Source organism: Oncorhynchus mykiss, chromosome 32 (assembly GCF_013265735.2).
Source record: "Oncorhynchus mykiss isolate Arlee chromosome 32, USDA_OmykA_1.1, whole genome shotgun sequence".
NCBI classification, from domain to species: Eukaryota; Metazoa; Chordata; class Actinopteri; order Salmoniformes; family Salmonidae; genus Oncorhynchus; species Oncorhynchus mykiss.
Genome location: NC_050572.1, coordinates 15378200 through 15397045, shown reverse-complemented (window position 1 = coordinate 15397045; position 18846 = coordinate 15378200). Strand labels below are relative to the sequence as shown.

At 40.8% G+C, this 18846-nt stretch overlaps 1 protein-coding gene across 1 annotated transcript in view; it reads right to left on the bottom strand.

The window, feature by feature from the left end:
- Window positions 1-18846, bottom strand: part of LOC110489387 (potassium voltage-gated channel subfamily H member 8-like) — a 68434-nt gene that overhangs the window by 1455 nt on the left and 48133 nt on the right. Inside the window, 2 exon segments of the mRNA XM_036971847.1 lie at window positions 4520-4558; window positions 7794-8008. Coding sequence (XP_036827742.1) covers window positions 4520-4558; window positions 7794-8008 — 254 coding nt within the window.

Below are 18846 nucleotides of genomic sequence, written 5' to 3'. Positions count from 1 at the left end.
TTGATTGATGACCTATGTTCTCATTCTTAGTCAAAAGAAAATCACAGTTTAGGTTATTGAATCCAACTACTGAATGAGATTCAAAACGCTCATTGAAACAGCTGATGTCTAAATAATTACTGGCCCTGTGTACGCACATACACTCGCACACACACACTACCCCCCTACACCCTCCTTCACACACTGCAGCCCCCCTACCCCTCTCTGTTTTATAACCTGATCTAATACTGTTCCCACATTTCTACTCCTAATTCCATCACTTCCTCTTGTGAATAATGAATGGTGCTCCGCTCTGCTGTGTAATTGAACGAGTCGCCAAAGTTTCCCCGGCAGTCCGTCAATCAAATCAGCTCTTAAATTCAAACTTCCCCCACCAATTAATATCCCTCCATCACCTCATCCCTCATTCCCCTCATTCTTCTGCCTCCGAACCCTTCCTCCCATCTCTCCATCACCATAAAAACGAACTGCTGACTTTATAAAGTCTCCGTTCAATCCTGTTTTCTTTGTTTTAGGATAAGTGCAGTGATACAGTGCCTTGCGAAAGTATTCGGCCCCCTTGAACTTTGCGACCTTTTACCACATTTCAGGCTTCAAACATAAAGATATAAAACTGTATTTTTTTGTGAAGAATCAACAACAAGTGGGACACAATCATGAAGTGGAACGACATTTATTGGATATTTCAAACTTTTTTAACAAATCAAAAACTGAAAAATTGGGCGTGCAAAATTATTCAGCCCCCTTAAGTTAATACTTTGTAGCGCCACCTTTTGCTGCGATTACAGCTGTAAGTCGCTTGGGGTATGTCTCTATCAGTTTTGCACATCGAGAGACTGAAATGTTTTCCCATTCCTCCTTGCAAAACAGCTCGAGCTCAGTGAGGTTGGATGGAGAGCATTTGTGAACAGCAGTTTTCAGTTCTTTCCACAGATTCTCGATTGGATTCAGGTCTGGACTTTGACTTGGCCATTCTAACACCTGGATATGTTTATTTTTGAACCATTCCATTGTAGATTTTGCTTTATGTTTTGGATCATTGTCTTGTTGGAAGACAAATCTCCGTCCCAGTCTCAGGTCTTTTGCAGACTCCATCAGGTTTTCTTCCAGAATGGTCCTGTATTTGGCTCCATCCATCTTCCCATCAATTTTAACCATCTTCCCTGTCCCTGCTGAAGAAAAGCAGGCCCAAACCATGATGCTGCCACCACCATGTTTGACAGTGGGGATGGTGTGTTCAGCTGTGTTGCTTTTACGCCAAACATAACGTTTTGCATTGTTGCCAAAATGTTCAATTTTGGTTTCATTTGACCAGAGCACCTTCTTCCACATGTTTGGTGTGTCTCCCAGGTGGCTTGTGGCAAACTTTAAACAACACTTTTTATGGATATCTTTAAGAAATGGCTTTCTTCTTGCCACTCTTCCATAAAGGCCAGATTTGTGCAATATACGACTGATTGTTGTCCTATGGACAGAGTCTCCCACCTCAGCTGTAGATCTCTGCAGTTCATCCAGAGTGATCATGGGCCTCTTGGCTACATCTCTGATCAGTCTTCTCCCTGTATGAGCTGAAAGTTTAGAGGGACGGCCAGGTCTTGGTAGATTTGCAGTGGTCTGATACTCCTTCCATTTCAATATTATCGCTTGCACAGTGCTCCTTGGGATGTTTAAATCTTGGGAAATCTTTTTGTATCCAAATCCGGCTTTAAACTTCTTCACAACAGTATCTCGGACCTGCCTGGTGTGTTCCTTGTTCTTCATGATGCTCTCTGCGCTTTTAACGGACCTCTGAGACTATCACAGTGCAGGTGCATTTATACGGAGACTTGATTACACACAGGTGGATTGTATTTATCATCATTAGTCATTTAGGTCAACATTGGATCATTCAGAGATCCTCACTGAACTTCTGGAGAGAGTTTGCTGCACTGAAAGTAAAGGGGGCTGAATAATTTTGCACGCACAATTTTTCAGTTTTTGATTTGTTAAAAAAGTTTGAAATATCCAATAAATGTCGTTCCACTTCATGATTGTGTCCCACTTGTTGTTGATTCTTCACAAAAAAATACAGTTTTATATCTTTTTGTTTGAAGCCTGAAATGTGGCAAAAGGTCGCAAAGTTCAAGGGGGCCGAATACTTTCGCAAGGCACTGTATCACTGCACCTATCGTGCTACCCTGTAAAACAACACATATCACTGACCTAATTGTGCTACTTTGGCTGACCCTGTAAAACAACACATATCACTGCACCTATCGTGGTACCCTGTAAAACAACACATATCACTGCACCTATCGTGCTACCCTGTAAAACAACACATATCACTGCACCTATTGTGCTACCCTGTAAAACAACACATATCACTGCACCTATCGTGCTAGCCTGTAAAACAACACATATCACTGCACTTATCGTGCTACCCTGTAAAACAACACATATCACTGCACCTATCGTGCTAGCCTGTAAAACAACACATATCACTGCACCTATCGTGCTACCCTGTAAAACAACACATATCACTGCACCTACTATCGTGCTACCCTGTAAAACAACACATATCACTGCACCTATCGTGCTACCCTGTAAAACAACACATATCACTGACCTAATTGTGCTACTTTGGCTGACCCTGTAAAACAACACATACAGTGCCTTGCGAAAGTATTCGGCCCCCTTGAACTTTGCGACCTTTTGCCACATTTCAGGCTTCAAACATAAAGATATAAAACTGTATTTTTTTGTGAAGAATCAACAACAAGTGGGACACAATCATGAAGTGGAACGACATTTATTGGATATTTCAAACTTTTTTAACAAATCAAAAACTGAAAAATTGGGCGTGCAAAATTATTCAGCCCCTTTACTTTCAGTGCAGCAAACTCTCTCCAGAAGTTCAGTGAGGATCTCTGAATGATCCAATGTTGACCTAAATGACTAATGATGATAAATACAATCCACCTGTGTGTAATCAAGTCTCCGTATAAATGCACCTGCACTGTGATAGTCTCAGAGGTCCGTTAAAAGCGCAGAGAGCATCATGAAGAACAAGGAACACACCAGGCAGGTCCGAGATACTGTTGTGAAGAAGTTTAAAGCCGGATTTGGATACAAAAAGATTTCCCAAGATTTAAACATCCCAAGGAGCACTGTGCAAGCGATAATATTGAAATGGAAGGAGTATCAGACCACTGCAAATCTACCAAGACCTGGCCGTCCCTCTAAACTTTCAGCTCATACAGGGAGAAGACTGATCAGAGATGTAGCCAAGAGGCCCATGATCACTCTGGATGAACTGCAGAGATCTACAGCTGAGGTGGGAGACTCTGTCCATAGGACAACAATCAGTCGTATATTGCACAAATCTGGCCTTTATGGAAGAGTGGCAAGAAGAAAGCCATTTCTTAAAGATATCCATAAAAAGTGTTGTTTAAAGTTTGCCACAAGCCACCTGGGAGACACACCAAACATGTGGAAGAAGGTGCTCTGGTCAAATGAAACCAAAATTGAACATTTTGGCAACAATGCAAAACGTTATGTTTGGCGTAAAAGCAACACAGCTGAACACACCATCCCCACTGTCAAACATGGTGGTGGCAGCATCATGGTTTGGGCCTGCTTTTCTTCAGCAGGGACAGGGAAGATGGTTAAAATTGATGGGAAGATGGATGGAGCCAAATACAGGACCATTCTGGAAGAAAACCTGATGGAGTCTGCAAAAGACCTGAGACTGGGACGGAGATTTGTCTTCCAACAAGACAATGATCCAAAACATAAAGCAAAATCTACAATGGAATGGTTCAAAAATAAACATATCTAGGTGTTAGAATGGCCAAGTCAAAGTCCAGACCTGAATCCAATCGAGAATCTGTGGAAAGAACTGAAAACTGCTGTTCACAAATGCTCTCCATCCAACCTCACTGAGCTCGAGCTGTTTTGCAAGGAGGAATGGGAAAACATTTCAGTCTCTCGATGTGCAAAACTGATAGAGACATACCCCAAGCGACTTACAGCTGTAATCGCAGCAAAAGGTGGCGCTACAAAGTATTAACTTAAGGGGGCTGAATAATTTTGCACGCCCAATTTTTCAGTTTTTGATTTGTTAAAAAAGTTTGAAATATCCAATAAATGTCGTTCCACTTCATGATTGTGTCCCACTTGTTGTTGATTCTTCACAAAAAAATACAGTTTTATATCTTTATGTTTGAAGCCTGAAATGTGGTAAAAGGTCGCAAAGTTCAAGGGGGCCGAATACTTTCGCAAGGCACTGTATGTGTTGTTTTACAGGGTCAGCCAAAGTAGCACAATAAGTGCAGTGATATGTGTTGTTTTACAGGGTCAGCCATAGTAGTACAATAAGTGCAGTGAAATGTGTTGTTTTACAGGGTCAGCCATAGTAGTAGGGCACCCCAGGAACAAGCTAGGGGTTTTGTGCTTTCTTCAAGGGCACAGACAGGTTTTTCACCTCGTCGGCTCTAACCACTAGGCTACCTGCTGCCCCCAGTGTCTGCTGAGCCAGTACCTGTTTGTCCAATGGTTTGGTGGACAATCTGGATATGACCTGTAAAAAGATGGAAGAGAAAAGGGAGTGAATTCAACATGTCTATAATGTTAGCACAGCCCAACCCAGATGTTATCCTTCCTCTCAGAAACTGTCAGTGGTGGAAAAAAATAACCAATTGTTATGCTTGAGTAAAAGTAAAGGAAGGGGAAAGGGGGATATCTAGTCATTTGTACAACTGAATGCATTCAACTGAAACCCAACCCCTCTGAATCAGAGAGGTGCGGGGGGCTGTCATAATTGATATCCACGTCTTCGGAGCCCGGGGAACAGTTGCCCAGGGGAAGAAGACAGATTTTTACCTTATCAGCTCGAGGATTCCATCCAGCAATCTTTCGGTTACTGGCCCAACACTCTAAGATACCTTAATAGAAAATGACTCAAGTAAAAGTGAAAGTCACCCAGTAAAATACTACTTGAGTAAAAGTCTAAAAGTATTTGGTTTTAAATATACTAGTATCAAAAGTACATGTAATTACTAAAATATACTTAAGTTTCAAACATAAAAAGTATGAGTAATTTAAAATTCCTTATATGAAACAAACCAGGCAGCGCAATTTTCCCTGAGCGAATCCCTGAGCTGACGAGGGAAAAATTGGTCGTTCTGCCCCTGAACAGGCAGTTAACCCCACTGTTCCTAGGCCATCATTGAAAATAAGAACTTGTTCTTAACTGACTTGCCTAGTTAAATAAAGGTAAGATAAAAAAAAATGTTTTACAAACAAAGCATTTGTGTTTAGTGAGTCTGCCAGATCAGACGCATTAGGGATGACCAGGGATGTTCTTTTGATAAGTATGCGAATTTGACCATTTTCTGTCCTGCTATGCATTTAAAATGTAAGAAGTACTTTTGGGTGTCAGGGAAAATGTATGGAGTAAAAAGTAAATTATTTTATTTTGGAATTTAGTGAAGTAAAAGTAAAAGTTGTAAAAAAAAATGTAATAGTAAAGTAAAGTACAGATACCCCCAAAAACTATTTAAGTAGTGCTTTAAGGTATTTTTACTTAACCACTTTACACCACTGAAAACTGTGTATGCCATAATGTTGTTACAGGAAATCTCTTCTGAGATAACCCCTCTTCTAACCTTCCCCAAAGTCTCTGTCCTTATCTTGGCCTGCCGCTCTCAATACTTTAGTATCACATGTTGCCCTGCAGCAGTGTCTGAGGGTGTGTGTGAGTGTTGGTTCTTCTATCCTTGTGAGGACCTAAAATCCCCAAAAGTCCACCCAAGGGTAGTAAAACAAGGAGAATTTGACAAGGCTATTTTAAGCTTAGGGGTTAGGTTTACAATTAGGGTTAGGGTTACAATTAGGGTTAGGGTAAGGGGTTAGTGGTTAAGTTTAGGGTTAGGGTTAGGGTTAGGGTAAGGGTAAGGGTTAGGTTTAAATAAAGTAGGCTATTGAATGGAAATTAATTTTAGGTTCCCACAAGGATAGAAGAAAATAATGTGTGTGTGTGTGTGTGTGTGTGTGTGTGTGTGTGTGTGTGTGTGTGTGTGTGTGTGTGTGTGCATGTGTGTGTGTGTGCGTGCGTGTGTGTGTGTGTGTGTGTGTGTGCATGTGTGTGTGTGCATGTGCATGTGCATGAGCATGTGCATATGTGTGTGTGTGTGTGTGTGTGTTTGCGAGTGGGACAGTGTTATTTGGGCAGCAGGAGGAGACACACCTGACTGTAATTACAGCAGCAGCCCAGGCTGTTTCTGCACTTCATCTTCTCTCTCTCTGGCTCTCTCTATATCCTCACTCACTCTCTCTCTATATATATCCTCACTCTACCTCTCTTCACTCTCTCTGGCTCTCTCTCTGTGCTCACACTACCTCGATTCTTACTGTGAAATGAAACAATGTTTAATAGTAGTGACAACAGGACTAGAGTAAAAATATTGCTAAGTGCTATTAATTTGCCATTAAATATAATAAAATATAATATGTGTGTGTGTGTGTGTGCTTGTGTGTGTGTGTGTGTGTGTGCGCTTGTGTGTGTGTGTGTGTGCGCTTGTGTGTGTTTGTGCGCATGTGCACAGAGAAAAAAGAGAAATAATAGAAAAATAATAGCACATAAATACACAATGAGTAAGGATAACTTGGCTACATACATATGGGACCAGTAGCGAGTCGATGTGCAGGGGTACGAGGTAACTGGGTTACATATTTACACATAGGTAGGGATAAAATGACTAGTCAACATGATAGATAATGAAGAGTAGCATCAGCGTATGTGATGAGTCAAAAGAGTCTGTGCAAAATGGGTCAATGCAGAAGGTCCGGGTAGCTATTTGTTAACAATTTAACTAACTATTTAGCAGTCTTATGGCTTGGGTGTAGAAGCTGTTTAGGGTCCGGTTGGTCCCAGACTTAGTACATTAGTACTGCTTGCCATTTGGTAGCAGAGAGAACAATCTGTGACTTGGGTGACTTTGCCAATTCTCAGGGCCTTCCTCTGACACCGGCTGGTATAGAGGTCCTGGATGGCGGGGAGCTCGGCACCTGTGATTTACTGGGCCGTACACACTACCCTCTGAAGCGCCTTGCGGTCGGATGCCAAGCAGATGCCATACCGAGCGGTGATGCAGCAAGTCAAGATGCTCTTAATGGTGCAGCTATAGAATGTTTTGAGGATCTGAGGGCCCATGCTGAATCTTTTCATCATCCTGAGGGGGAAGAGGCATTGTCGTGCCCTCTTCATGGCGGTGTTGCTGTGTGTGGACCATGATAATTCCTTAGCGATGTGGACACTGAGGAACTTGAAGCTCTCGACCAATAGAGGGTATTTAGCTCATCTGGTAGGCTCACATCACTGGGCAGCTCACGACTGGGTTTCCCTTGTAATCCGTGATAGTTTCCACTTCATCTGACCACTTCCGTATTGAGCGCGTCCCTGGTACTTCCTGTTTGAGTTTTTGCTTGTAAGCAGGAATCAGGAGGAAAGAGTTATTGTCAGATTTGCCAAAGGGAGGACAAGGGAGAGCTTTGTATGCGTCTCTGTATGTGGAGTAAGGGTGATGAAGAGTTTTTCCCCTCTACTTGCACAGGTGACATGCTGGTAGAAATTAGTTTAAACGCATTCCAGTTTCCTGCAGTAAAGTCACTGGCCACTAGGAGCGCCGCCTCCGGATGAGCATTTTCTTGTTTACCTATGGCCCTATACAGCTTGTTGAGCATGGTCTTACTGTGTGTGTGTGTGTGCGTGCCTGATTCCATGTGTAACTGTGTGGGTGTTTTACGTCACTCACATGGCACTCGTGTCCCTCCCTCAGGTTGTATGTGAGGTCCAGATGGATGTCTTGGACAAAGCGGCTGGTGTACTCTGGGTAGAGGTCCAGTACCTCATACAGACCACTCAGGTTGATACACTGCAGGTCACAGTAGGTTAGGGCCTTCACATCTGCGTTGGTCTTTATCACCCGGTCATCTATAGACATGTTGGCCCCGATCAGGTCACCCTTACCTGGGGAGGGAGAGGGAGTGGTGGAGGTTTCAGACAGAGAGTTCTAAATATAGAATAGACAAAGCCCCCTATCATGTAATTTCTAGGGCTGTACTTCTGTGTCAAGGAATATTCCTAATATGTGGCCATAAGTTAAAAACACAGAACAGAATCTGATCAGTCATAGATCATAGTTAGAATTTTCTTGTGTGTACTGTGTTGGATGTCTGATTAGATTTGATTAGGATCTCTTTTTTTTGGGGGGGGGGGGGGGGCTAGCAGAGTTGGGCAGTATTTCTGTTACATGTGTTTGAAATATGTATTTAATTTACTTAAATTACTATTTTGTGGCCCTTTTCACCCTGCATTGGGATCAGAAGTCTGATAGCCCTATGGGGCGATAAGAGTATTTGCTAACTGAACTTAATACACTACAAGACCAAAAGTATGTGTTAGATAGATAGCAGTGGTGTAAAGTACTTAAGTAAAAATAATTCAAAGTACTTTGGGTATCTGTACTATACTTTACTGTTTATATTATTGCAACATTACTTTTACTTCACTACATTCCGAAATAAAATGTACTTTTTACTCCATATATTGTCCTTGACACTCAAAATGTACTCGTTATATTTTGACAATTCACACACTTATCAAGAGAACATCCCTGGTCATCCCTACTGCATCTGATCTGGCAGACTCAGTAAACATAAATGCTTAATTTGTGAATTATGTCTGAGTGTCGGAGTGTGCCCCTGGCTATCCGTCAATAAAAAATAAAATAAATCGTTTGTTTATTAGGAAAATAATTAATTTTAAATTATTTATAGTTTTACTTTTGATACTTAAGTATTTTTTTTTAAACATAATACTTTTAGACAAGTAGTATTTTACTGGGTGACATTTACTTTTGAGTAATTTTTTTTTTTGAATTTTTACCCCCTTTTCTCCATCTCAATTTTGTAGTATCCAATTGTTGTAGTAGCTACTATCTTGTCTCATCGCTACAACTCCCGTACGGGCTCGGGAGAGACAAAGGTTGAAAGTCATGCGTCCTCCGATACACAACCAACCAAGCCGCTGCTTCTTTAACACAGCGCACATCCAACCCGGAAGCCAGCCGCACCAATGCACCGGAGGAAACACCGTGCACCTGGCCACCTTGGCTAGCGTACACTGCGCCCAGCCCGCCACAGGAGTCGCTGGTGCGCGATGAGACAAGGACACCCCTACTGACCAAGCCCTCCCTAACCCGGGCGACGCTAGGCCAACGGACCTCCCGGTCGCGGTCGGTTACGACAAAGCCTGGGCGCGAACCCAGGGCTCTGATGGCACAGCTGGCGCTGCAGTACAGCGCCCTTAACCACTGCGCCACCCGGGAGGCCCCCATTTGAGTAATTTTCTATTAAGGTAGCTTTACATTTACTCAAGTATGACAATTTAGTACTTTTTCCACCACTGATAGATAGTTAGTTAGTTCGAAAGTTGGTTAGTTCGATAGATAATTAGATAGATAGTTGGTTAGTTCGATAGATAATTAGATAGATAGTTGGTTAGTTCGATAGATAGATAATTAGATAGATAGTTGGTTAGTTCGATAGATAATTAGATAGATAGTTGGTTAGTTCGATAGATAATTAAATAGATAGTTGGTTAGTTCGATAGATAATTAGATAGATAGTTGGTTAGTTCGATAGCTAATTAGATAGATAGTTGGTTAGTTCGATAGATAATTAGATAGATAGTTGGTTAGTTCGATAGATATTTAGATAGATAGTTGGTTAGTTCGATAGATAATTAGATAGATAGTTGGTTAGTTCGATAGTTGGTTAGTTTGATAGATAATTAGATAGATAGTTGGTTAGTTCGATAGTTGGTTAGTTCGATAGATAATTAGATAGATAGTTGGTTAGTTCGATAGTTGGTTAGTTCGATAGATAATTAGATAGATAGTTGGTTAGTTCGATAGTTGGTTAGTTCGATAGATAATTAGATAGATAGTTGGTTAGTTCGATGGTTGGTTAGTTCGATAGATAATTAGATAGATAGTTGGTTAGTTCAATAGTAAGTTACATAGGTAGTTGGTTAGTTCGATAGTTGGTTAGTTGGTTAGTTCGAAAGTTGGTTAGTTCGATAGTTGGTTAGTTCGATAGATAGTTGGATATTTGGTTGGTTTGAAGGTTGGATAGTTGGTTGATTAGTTCGATAGTCGGTTATTTCGATAGATAGTTGGTTGGTTAGTTCGACAGTTGGTTGGTTAGTTCGACAGTCGGTTGGTTAGTTCGACAGTTGGTTAGTTAGTTCGATAGTTGATTATTTTGATAGATAGTTGGTTGGTTAGTTCGACAGTTGGTTGGTTAGTTCGACAGTTGGTTGGTTAGTTCGACAGTCGGTTGGTTAGTTCGACAGTCGGTTGGTTAGTTCGACAGTCGGTTGGTTAGTTCGACAGTTGGTTGGTTAGTTCGACAGTCGGTTGGTTAGTTCGACAGTTGGTTAGTTAGTTCGATAGTTGATTATTTTGATATTTGGTTGGTTTGACGGTTGGATAGTTGGTTGATTAGTTCGATAGTCGGTTATTTCGATAGATAGTTGGTTGGTTAGTTCGACAGTTGGTTGGTTAGTTCGACAGTCGGTTGGTTAGTTCGACAGTTGGTTAGTTAGTTCGATAGTTGATTATTTTGATAGATAGTTGGTTGGTTAGTTCGACAGTTGGTTGGTTAGTTCGACAGTTGGTTGGTTAGTTCGACAGTCGGTTGGTTAGTTCGACAGTCGGTTGGTTAGTTCGACAGTCGGTTGGTTAGTTCGACAGTCGGTTGGTTAGTTCGACAGTTGGTTGGTTAGTTCGACAGTCGGTTGGTTAGTTCGACAGTTGGTTAGTTAGTTCGATAGTTGATTATTTTGATAGATAGTTGGTTGGTTAGTTCGACAGTTGGTTGGTTAGTTTGACAGTTAGTTGGTTAGTTCGACAGTCGGTTGGTTAGTTCGACAGTCGGTTGGTTAGTTCGACAGTCGGTTGGTTAGTTCGACAGTTGGTTGGTTAGTTCGACAGTCGGTTGGTTAGTTCGACAGTTGGTTAGTTAGTTCGATAGTTGATTATTTTGATAGATAGTTGGTTGGTTAGTTCGACAGTTGGTTGGTTAGTTTGACAGTTAGTTGGTTAGTTTGACAGTTGGTTGGTTAGTTTAACAGTTGGTTGGTTAGTTTGACGGTTGGTTCGTTTGACAGTTGGTTAGATCAACAGTTGGTTAGTTCAATAGTTGGTTAGTTAGTTCAATAGTTAGTTGGTTAGTTCAACAGTTAGTTGGTTAGCTCAACAGTTGGTTGGTTAGTTTGATAGATAGTTGGTTGGTTAGTTCGACAGTTGGTTGGTTAGTTTGACAGTTAGTTGGTTAGTTCGACAGTTGGTTGGTTAGTTTGACAGTTGGTTGGTTAGTTTGACAGTTGGTTAGATGGACAGTTGGTTAGTTCAATAGTTGGTTAGTTAGTTCAATAGTTAGTTGGTTAGTTCGACAGTTAGTTGGCTAGTTCAATAGTTAGTTGGTTATTTCGATAGATAGTTGGTTGGTTGGTTGGTTGGTTGGTTAATTCAACAGTTGGTTGGTTAGTTCGACAGTTGGTTGGTTATTTCGACAGTTGGTTAGTTTGACAGTTGGTTGGTTAGTTCAACAGTTGGTTAGTTTGACAGTTGGTTGGTTAGTTCGAAAGTTGGTTGGTTGGTTCGATAGTTGGTTAGCTTGACAGTTGGTTGGTTAATTCGATAGAGGGTTAGTTTGATAGTTAGTTGGTTAGTTCGATAGTTGGTTAGATAGATATTTGGTTAGTAGGTTAGTTAGTTTGATAGCTGGTTAGTTCGATAGTAAGTTACATAGATAGTTGGTTAGTTCGATAGTTGGTTAGTTGGTTAGTTCGATAGTTACTTGGTTAGTTCGAAAGTTGGTTAGTTCGATAGTTGGTTAGTTCGATAGATAGTTGGTTATTTCGATAGTTGGATAGTTGCTTGGTTTGACAGTTAGTTGGTTAGTTCGACAGTTAGTTGGTTAGTTTGACAGTTAGTTGGTTAGTTCGACAGTTGTTGGTTAGTTAGACAGTTAGTTGGTTAGCTCGACAGTTGGTTAGTTCAATATTTAGTTACATAGATAGTTGAGAAGTTGGATAGCTGGTTAGTTTGACAGTTAGTTGGTTAGTTCGACAGTTGTTGGTTAGTTCGACAGTTGGATAGCTTGTTAGTTTGACAGTTAGTTGGTTAGTTCAATAGTTGGTTAGTTCGATAGATAGTTGGTTAGTTGGATAGTTGGTTAGTTTGACAGTTAGTTGGTTAGTTCAGCAGTTGGTTAGTTCGACAGTTGGTCAGTTCGATAGTTGGTTAGTTCGATAGTTAGTTACGTAGATAGCTGGTTAGTTTGATAGTTGGTTAGTTCGATAGTTGGTTAGTTTGACAATTAGTTGGTTAGTTTGACAGTTGTTGGTTAGTTCGACAGTTGGTTAGTTCGACAGTTGGTTAGTTCAACAGTTTGTTAGTTCGACAGTTGGTTAGTTCGACAGTTGGTTAGTTCGACAGTTGGTTAGTTAGTTAGACAGTTGATTAGTTTGATAGTTAGTTACATAGATAGTTGGATAGTTCAACAGTTGGTTGATTAGTTCGACAGTTGGTTGGTTAGTTTGACAGTTGGTTAGTTTGACAGTTCGTTAGTTCAATAGTTGGTTAGTTAGTTCGATAGTTAGTTGGTTAGTTCGACAGTTGGTTAGTTGGTTAGTTCGATAGTTGGTTACATAGATAGTTGGATAGTTGGTTAGTTCAATAGTTGGATATCTTGTTAGTTTGACAGTTAGTTGGTTAGTTCGACAGTTAGTTGGTTAGTTCGACAGTTGGTTGGTTAGATAGTTGGTTAGTTCGATAGATAGTTTCATAGATAGTTGGTTAGTTCGACAGTTGGTTAGTTAGTTTGACAGTTGGTTAGTTAGTTTGACAGTTGGTTAGTTTGACAGTTGGTTAGTTTAATAGTTGGTTAGTTAATTTGACAGTTAGTTGGTTAGTTTGACAGTTGGTTAGTTCGATAGTTGGTTACATAGATAGTTGGTTAGTTGGATAGTTGGATAGTTGGTTAGTTCGATAGTTGGATAGTTTGTTAGTTTGACAGTTAGTTGGTTAGTTCGATAGTTGGCTAGTTCGATAGATAGTTGGTTAGTTGGTTAGTTTGACAGTTAGTTGGTTAGTTCGACAGTTGGTTGGTTAGTTAGACAGTTGGTTAGTTCGATAGTTGTTTAGTTCGATAGTTGGACAGTTGGTTAGTTGAATAGTTGGATAGTTGGTTAGTTCAACAGTTAGTTGGTTAGTTCGATAGTTGGTTGGTTCGATAGATAGTTGGTTAGTTGATTAGTTCAATAGTTGGTAAGTTCAATAGTTGGTTAGTTCGATAGATAGTTGGTTAGTTCGACAGTTGGTTGGTTAGTTTGACAACTTTCCAGAAACAAGTTGCCGCTTGCTATAGACCAGATCTATAGTGCCTTCCTCACCATCTTACATAAGCATGCCCCATTCAAGAAATGTAGAACCACCTGACTGCCCTTGACCAGCACAAAAACACCCTGTGGCGTTCTGCATTAGCATTGAATATCCCCCGTGATATGTAACTTTTCAGAAAGTTAGGAACTAACATACACAGGCAGTTAGGAAAGCTAAGGCTATTTATAAACAGACATTTTCATCCTGTAGCACAAACTCAAAAAAGTTTTGGGACACTGTAAAGTCCATGGAGAATAAGAGCACCTCCTCCCAGCTGTCCTGAGGCTAGGAAACACTGTCACCACCGATAAATCCGCTATAATTGAGAATTTCAATAAGCATTTTTCTACGGCTGGCCATGCTTTCCACCTGGCTACCCCTACCCCGGCCAACAGCCCTACACCCCCCACAGCAACTCGCCCAAGCCGCCCCCATTTCTCCTTCACCCAAATCCAGATAGCTGATGATCTGAAAGAGCTGCAAAATCTGGACCCCTACAAATCAGCCGGGCTAGACAATCTGGACCCTCTCTTTTGAAAGTTATGTGCCGAAATTTTTGCAACCCTATTACTAGCCTGTTCAACCTCTCTTTCGTATCGTCCGAGATTCCCAAAGATTGGAAAGCTGCCGCGGTCATCCCCCTCTTCAAAGGGGGAAACACTCTAGACCCAAACTGCTATAGACCTATATCTATCCTACCCTGCCTTTCTAAGGCATTCGAAAGCCAAGTTAACAAACAGATTACCGACCATGTCGAATTCCACCGTACCTTCTCTGCTATGCAATCTGGTTTCAGAGCTGGTCATGGGTGCACCTCAGCCACGCTCAAGGTCCTAAACGATATCATAACCGCCATCGATAAGAGACAATACTGTGCAGCCGTATTCATCAACCTGGCCAAGGCTTTCGACTCTGTCACTCTTATCGGCAGACTCAACAGCCTTGGTGTCTCAAATGACTGCCTCGCCTAGATCACCAACAACATCTCTGATAGAGTTCAGTGTGTCAAATCGGAGGGCCTGTTGTCTGGACCTCTGGCAGTCTCTATGGGGGTGCCACAGAGTTCAATTCTCGGGCCGACTCTCTTCTCTGTATACATCAATGATGTTGCTCTTGCTGCTGGTGAGTCTCTGATCCACCTCTACGCAGACGACACCATTCTGTATACTTCTGGCTCTTCTTTGGACACTGTGTTAAACTTCTTTATGCTAAGAAGCAGTATTTAGAAGTTTGGATGACAAACGTGCCCAAAGTAAACTGCCTGTTACTCAGGCCCAGAAGCTAGGATTATTATACCTTTATTTCAACAAGGAACACAGACTGAGACCAAGGTCTCTTACAGCTGGGCCCTGCGTATACATGTTTACACATACAGTTTAGGTACAATGATTATGAAACTACACAGGGCAAACAAAACGATCACAGATAACACAAATAAATACAGCAACAGATTACATTTACACACAGGTTATTCCCCTAACAGGTTATTCCCCTAACAGGTTATTCCCCTAACAGCACAAGAATTTGAATTACCCAAAACCGTTACAAGTAATACAAAAATAAAAATCCTCCAATAAATATTTAGAACGGGCGACAGGGGGACAAGGATGGGCAAGGATATGCATATAATTGGTATATTTGGATAGAAAACACTGTCTGTGAGTATAACAGAACTGATATGGCAGGCGAAAACCAGAGGAAAATCCATGCAGGAAATGGATTTATTTGATGTGAGTGGTTTTCCGTTGAAAGCCTATTGACTATGTAGGGTTTAGCGCTCAGATTGCAGTTCCTTTGGCTTCCACTATCTGTCAACAGTATTTAGACATGATTTCAGGCTTGTTTTTTGAAAAACGACGCCGAATAAGACCTTTTGGTAAGTGGTCTATGGAATCATGCAGTACTGGTTTGCGCGCGTGACTGTGTGCGCGCTCTTCGTTATTTTTCCTTTCTATTGAATACGCTATTGTCCGGTTGAAATATTATTGATTATTTAGATAATTGACAACCTGAGGATTAAATATAAACATCATTTGACATGTTTCGATTAACTTTACTGGTACTATTAGGATGTATTCGTCTGCATGTTTTGACCGCCTTTGAGCCAGTGGATTACTGAACAAAACACGCCAACAAAACTGACTTTTTGGGATATATAGAGGGACTTTATCGAACAAAACAACCATTTATTGTGTAGCTGGGACCCTTTGGATTGCCAACATCGATCTTTCTGACTTTCGTGATGCCTCTGCTTGGTTGGAAAATGTTTGTATGCTTCTGTAAGCAGGGCACTGTCCTCAGATAATCGCATGGTATGCTTACGCCGTAAAGCCTTTTTGAAATCTGACAAAGCGGCTGGATTAACCTTTCTGGCGCAGGCATTCCGCTAGCGACCCACCTCGACAACATCCGGTGAAATTGCAGAGCGCTAAATTCAAATAACAGAAATATAAATATTTAACATTCATGAAAATACAAGTGTCATACATCAAAATAAAGCTTGTCAGATATCAAAAAAGCTTTACGGCAAAAGCACACCATGCGAGGACAGCGCCCCGCATACAAAAGCATGAAAAAAAGTCAGAAATAGCGATAAAATAAATGCCTTACCTTGGAAGATCTTCTTCTGTTGGCACTCCAAAAGGTCACAGTTTCATCACAAATTGTGCTTTTTTTCGATAGTCCTTCTTTATATCCCCAAAAACTCAGTTTAGCTGGCACGCTTCATTCAATAATCCATCGGTTTCCCTCCTTCAAAACGCAAACAAACTGAATCCCAAACGCTACCAATAAACTTTTCCAAACAAGTCAAACAATGTTTAAAATCAAACCTCAGGTACCTTAATACATAAATAAACGATAAAATTTAAGACGGAGAATCATTATTGTCTTTACCGGAGATAAACAACAAAGGACGCGCTCTCATCCACGAGCATGAAAACACAACAGCCAAAATCGGAGCCACTCAGAAAAACTACAAATTGTAGCTCATTTTCCCAAAAACAAGCCTGAAACTCTTTCTAAAGACTGTTGACATTTAGTGGAAGCCCTAGGAACTGCAATCGGGGAGGTTTTCGCCTCATAATAGACATGACAGCCATTGGAAACAGTAGTAGGCTGAATTTCTTTACATTTTATGGTTTGTCCTTGGGTTTTTTCCTGCCATATCAATTCTGTTATACTCACAGACAATACTTAACAGTTATAGAAACTTTAGAAACTTTAGAGCGTCTTCTATCCAAATCTACCAATTATATGCATATCCTAAATACTGGGCCTGAGAAAAAGGCAGTTTAGTTTGGGCACGCTTTACATCCAGACGTCAAAATACTGCCCCCTAGCCCAAAGAGGTTTTAACAAGAAGTTAATATTTTAACCGATGAATAGCACTTGTATTTTCATGAATGTTTATTATTACTATTTTTTTATTTGAATTTGGTGCTCTGCAATTTTGTTGTCGAGGTGGGTCGCTAGCGGCCCGCCGAGCCTAAAGATTAACTAACCTGCAGACGAGCTTCAATGCCATACAACTCTCCTTCTGTGGCCTCCAACTGCTCTTAAATGCAAGTAAAACTAAATGCATGCTCTTCAACCGATCGCTGCCCGCACCCACCCGCCCATCCAGCATCACTACTCTGGACGGTTCCGACTTATATGTGGACAACTACAAATACCTAGGTGTCTGGTTAGACTGTAAACTCTCTTTTCAGACTCACATTAAGCATCTCCAATCCAAAATTAAATCTAGAATCGGCTTCCTATTTCGCAACAAACATCCTTCACTCATGCTGCCAAACATACCCTCGTAAAACTGACCATCCTACCAATCCAATGTCATTTACAAAATAGTCCACTCTATTCAACAAATTGGATGCAGTCTATCACAGTGCCATCCGTTTTGTCACCAAAGACCCATATACTACCCACCACTGCGACCTATACGCTTTCGTTGGCGGGCCCTCGCTTCATACTCGTCGCCAAACCCACTGGCTCCAGGTCATCTACAAGTCTTTGCTAGGTAAAGCGTCGCCTTATCTCAGCTCACTGGTCACCATAGCAGCACCCACCCACAGCACTCGCTCCAGCAGGTATATTTCACCAATCACCCCCAAAACCAATTCCTCCTTTGTCCAACTTTCCTTCCAGTTCTCTGCTGCCAATGACTGGAATGAACTGCAAAAATCAATGAAGCTGGAGACTCATATTTCCCTCACTAGCTTTAAGCACCAGCTGTCAGAGAAGCTCACAGATCATTGCACCTGTACATAGCCCATCTGTAAATAGCCCTTTTGAACTACCTCATCCCCATACTGTATTTATTTATCTTGCTCCTTTGCACCCCAGTATCTCTACTAGCACATTCATCTTCTGCACATCTATCACCAGTGTTTAATTGCTACATTGTAATTACTTCGCCACCAAGGCCTATTTATTGCCTTACCTCCCTTATCATACCTTATTTGCACACAATGTATATAGATGTTTTCTACTGTATTATTGACTGAATGTTTGTTTATTCCATGTGTTGTTGTATGTGTCGAACTGCCTTGCTTTATCTTGGCCAGATCGCAAGTTGTAAATGAGAACTTGTTCTCAACTAGCCTACCTGGTTAAAGAAAGGTGAAATAAAATTAATTAATTAACATTCCCATTGTTCCTCAACTGTAGTGTATGATATACCATTTTGTAGCTCTGAGTCTCTACTTTTATCCAATGTAAAAAATTAAATCTAAAATGTTGCTACATAAGACCGATTTGGGCTGGTCGGTCAGATTTTGTAACATTACAGCCATATTCTAAAATGGATTATAAAAAAGACAAAGACAAAGTGAAAACAGGTTTAGACATTTTTACTAATTTATTAAAAATAAAAAACAGAAATGACTTAATTACATAACCTCTACAGGATCGTTAATTTCACATTTCCACAAACTTCAAAGTGTTTTCTTTCAAATGGTATCAAGAATATGCATGTCTTTGCTTCAGGTCCTGAGCTATAGGCAGTTAGATTTGCTTCTGTCATTTTAGGCAAAAATTGAAAAAAAAGGGTTGGATATTAGACCCTTAGATGCAACCTGTTCCCATTGATCATCCTTGAGATGTTTCTGTCTATTTGAACTGGTCAGTTTGTCTAGGAAATCCTGTCCAACGCTGCTTTTCAAAAATGTGTATTGTGTATTACAACTGCATAAGTGTTGCTCTCCAATTTCTGATGGACTGAGTTTTGAAATCAGTTGAATTTGAGTATGATAGCTAAAGAGATAGAGAAAACACCTGTCTCCGGATTACATCTTCAAACTAAGGGCAACCATGGCATCCGACAGGAGACGCATCGAACCATGAATGATGTATAAAG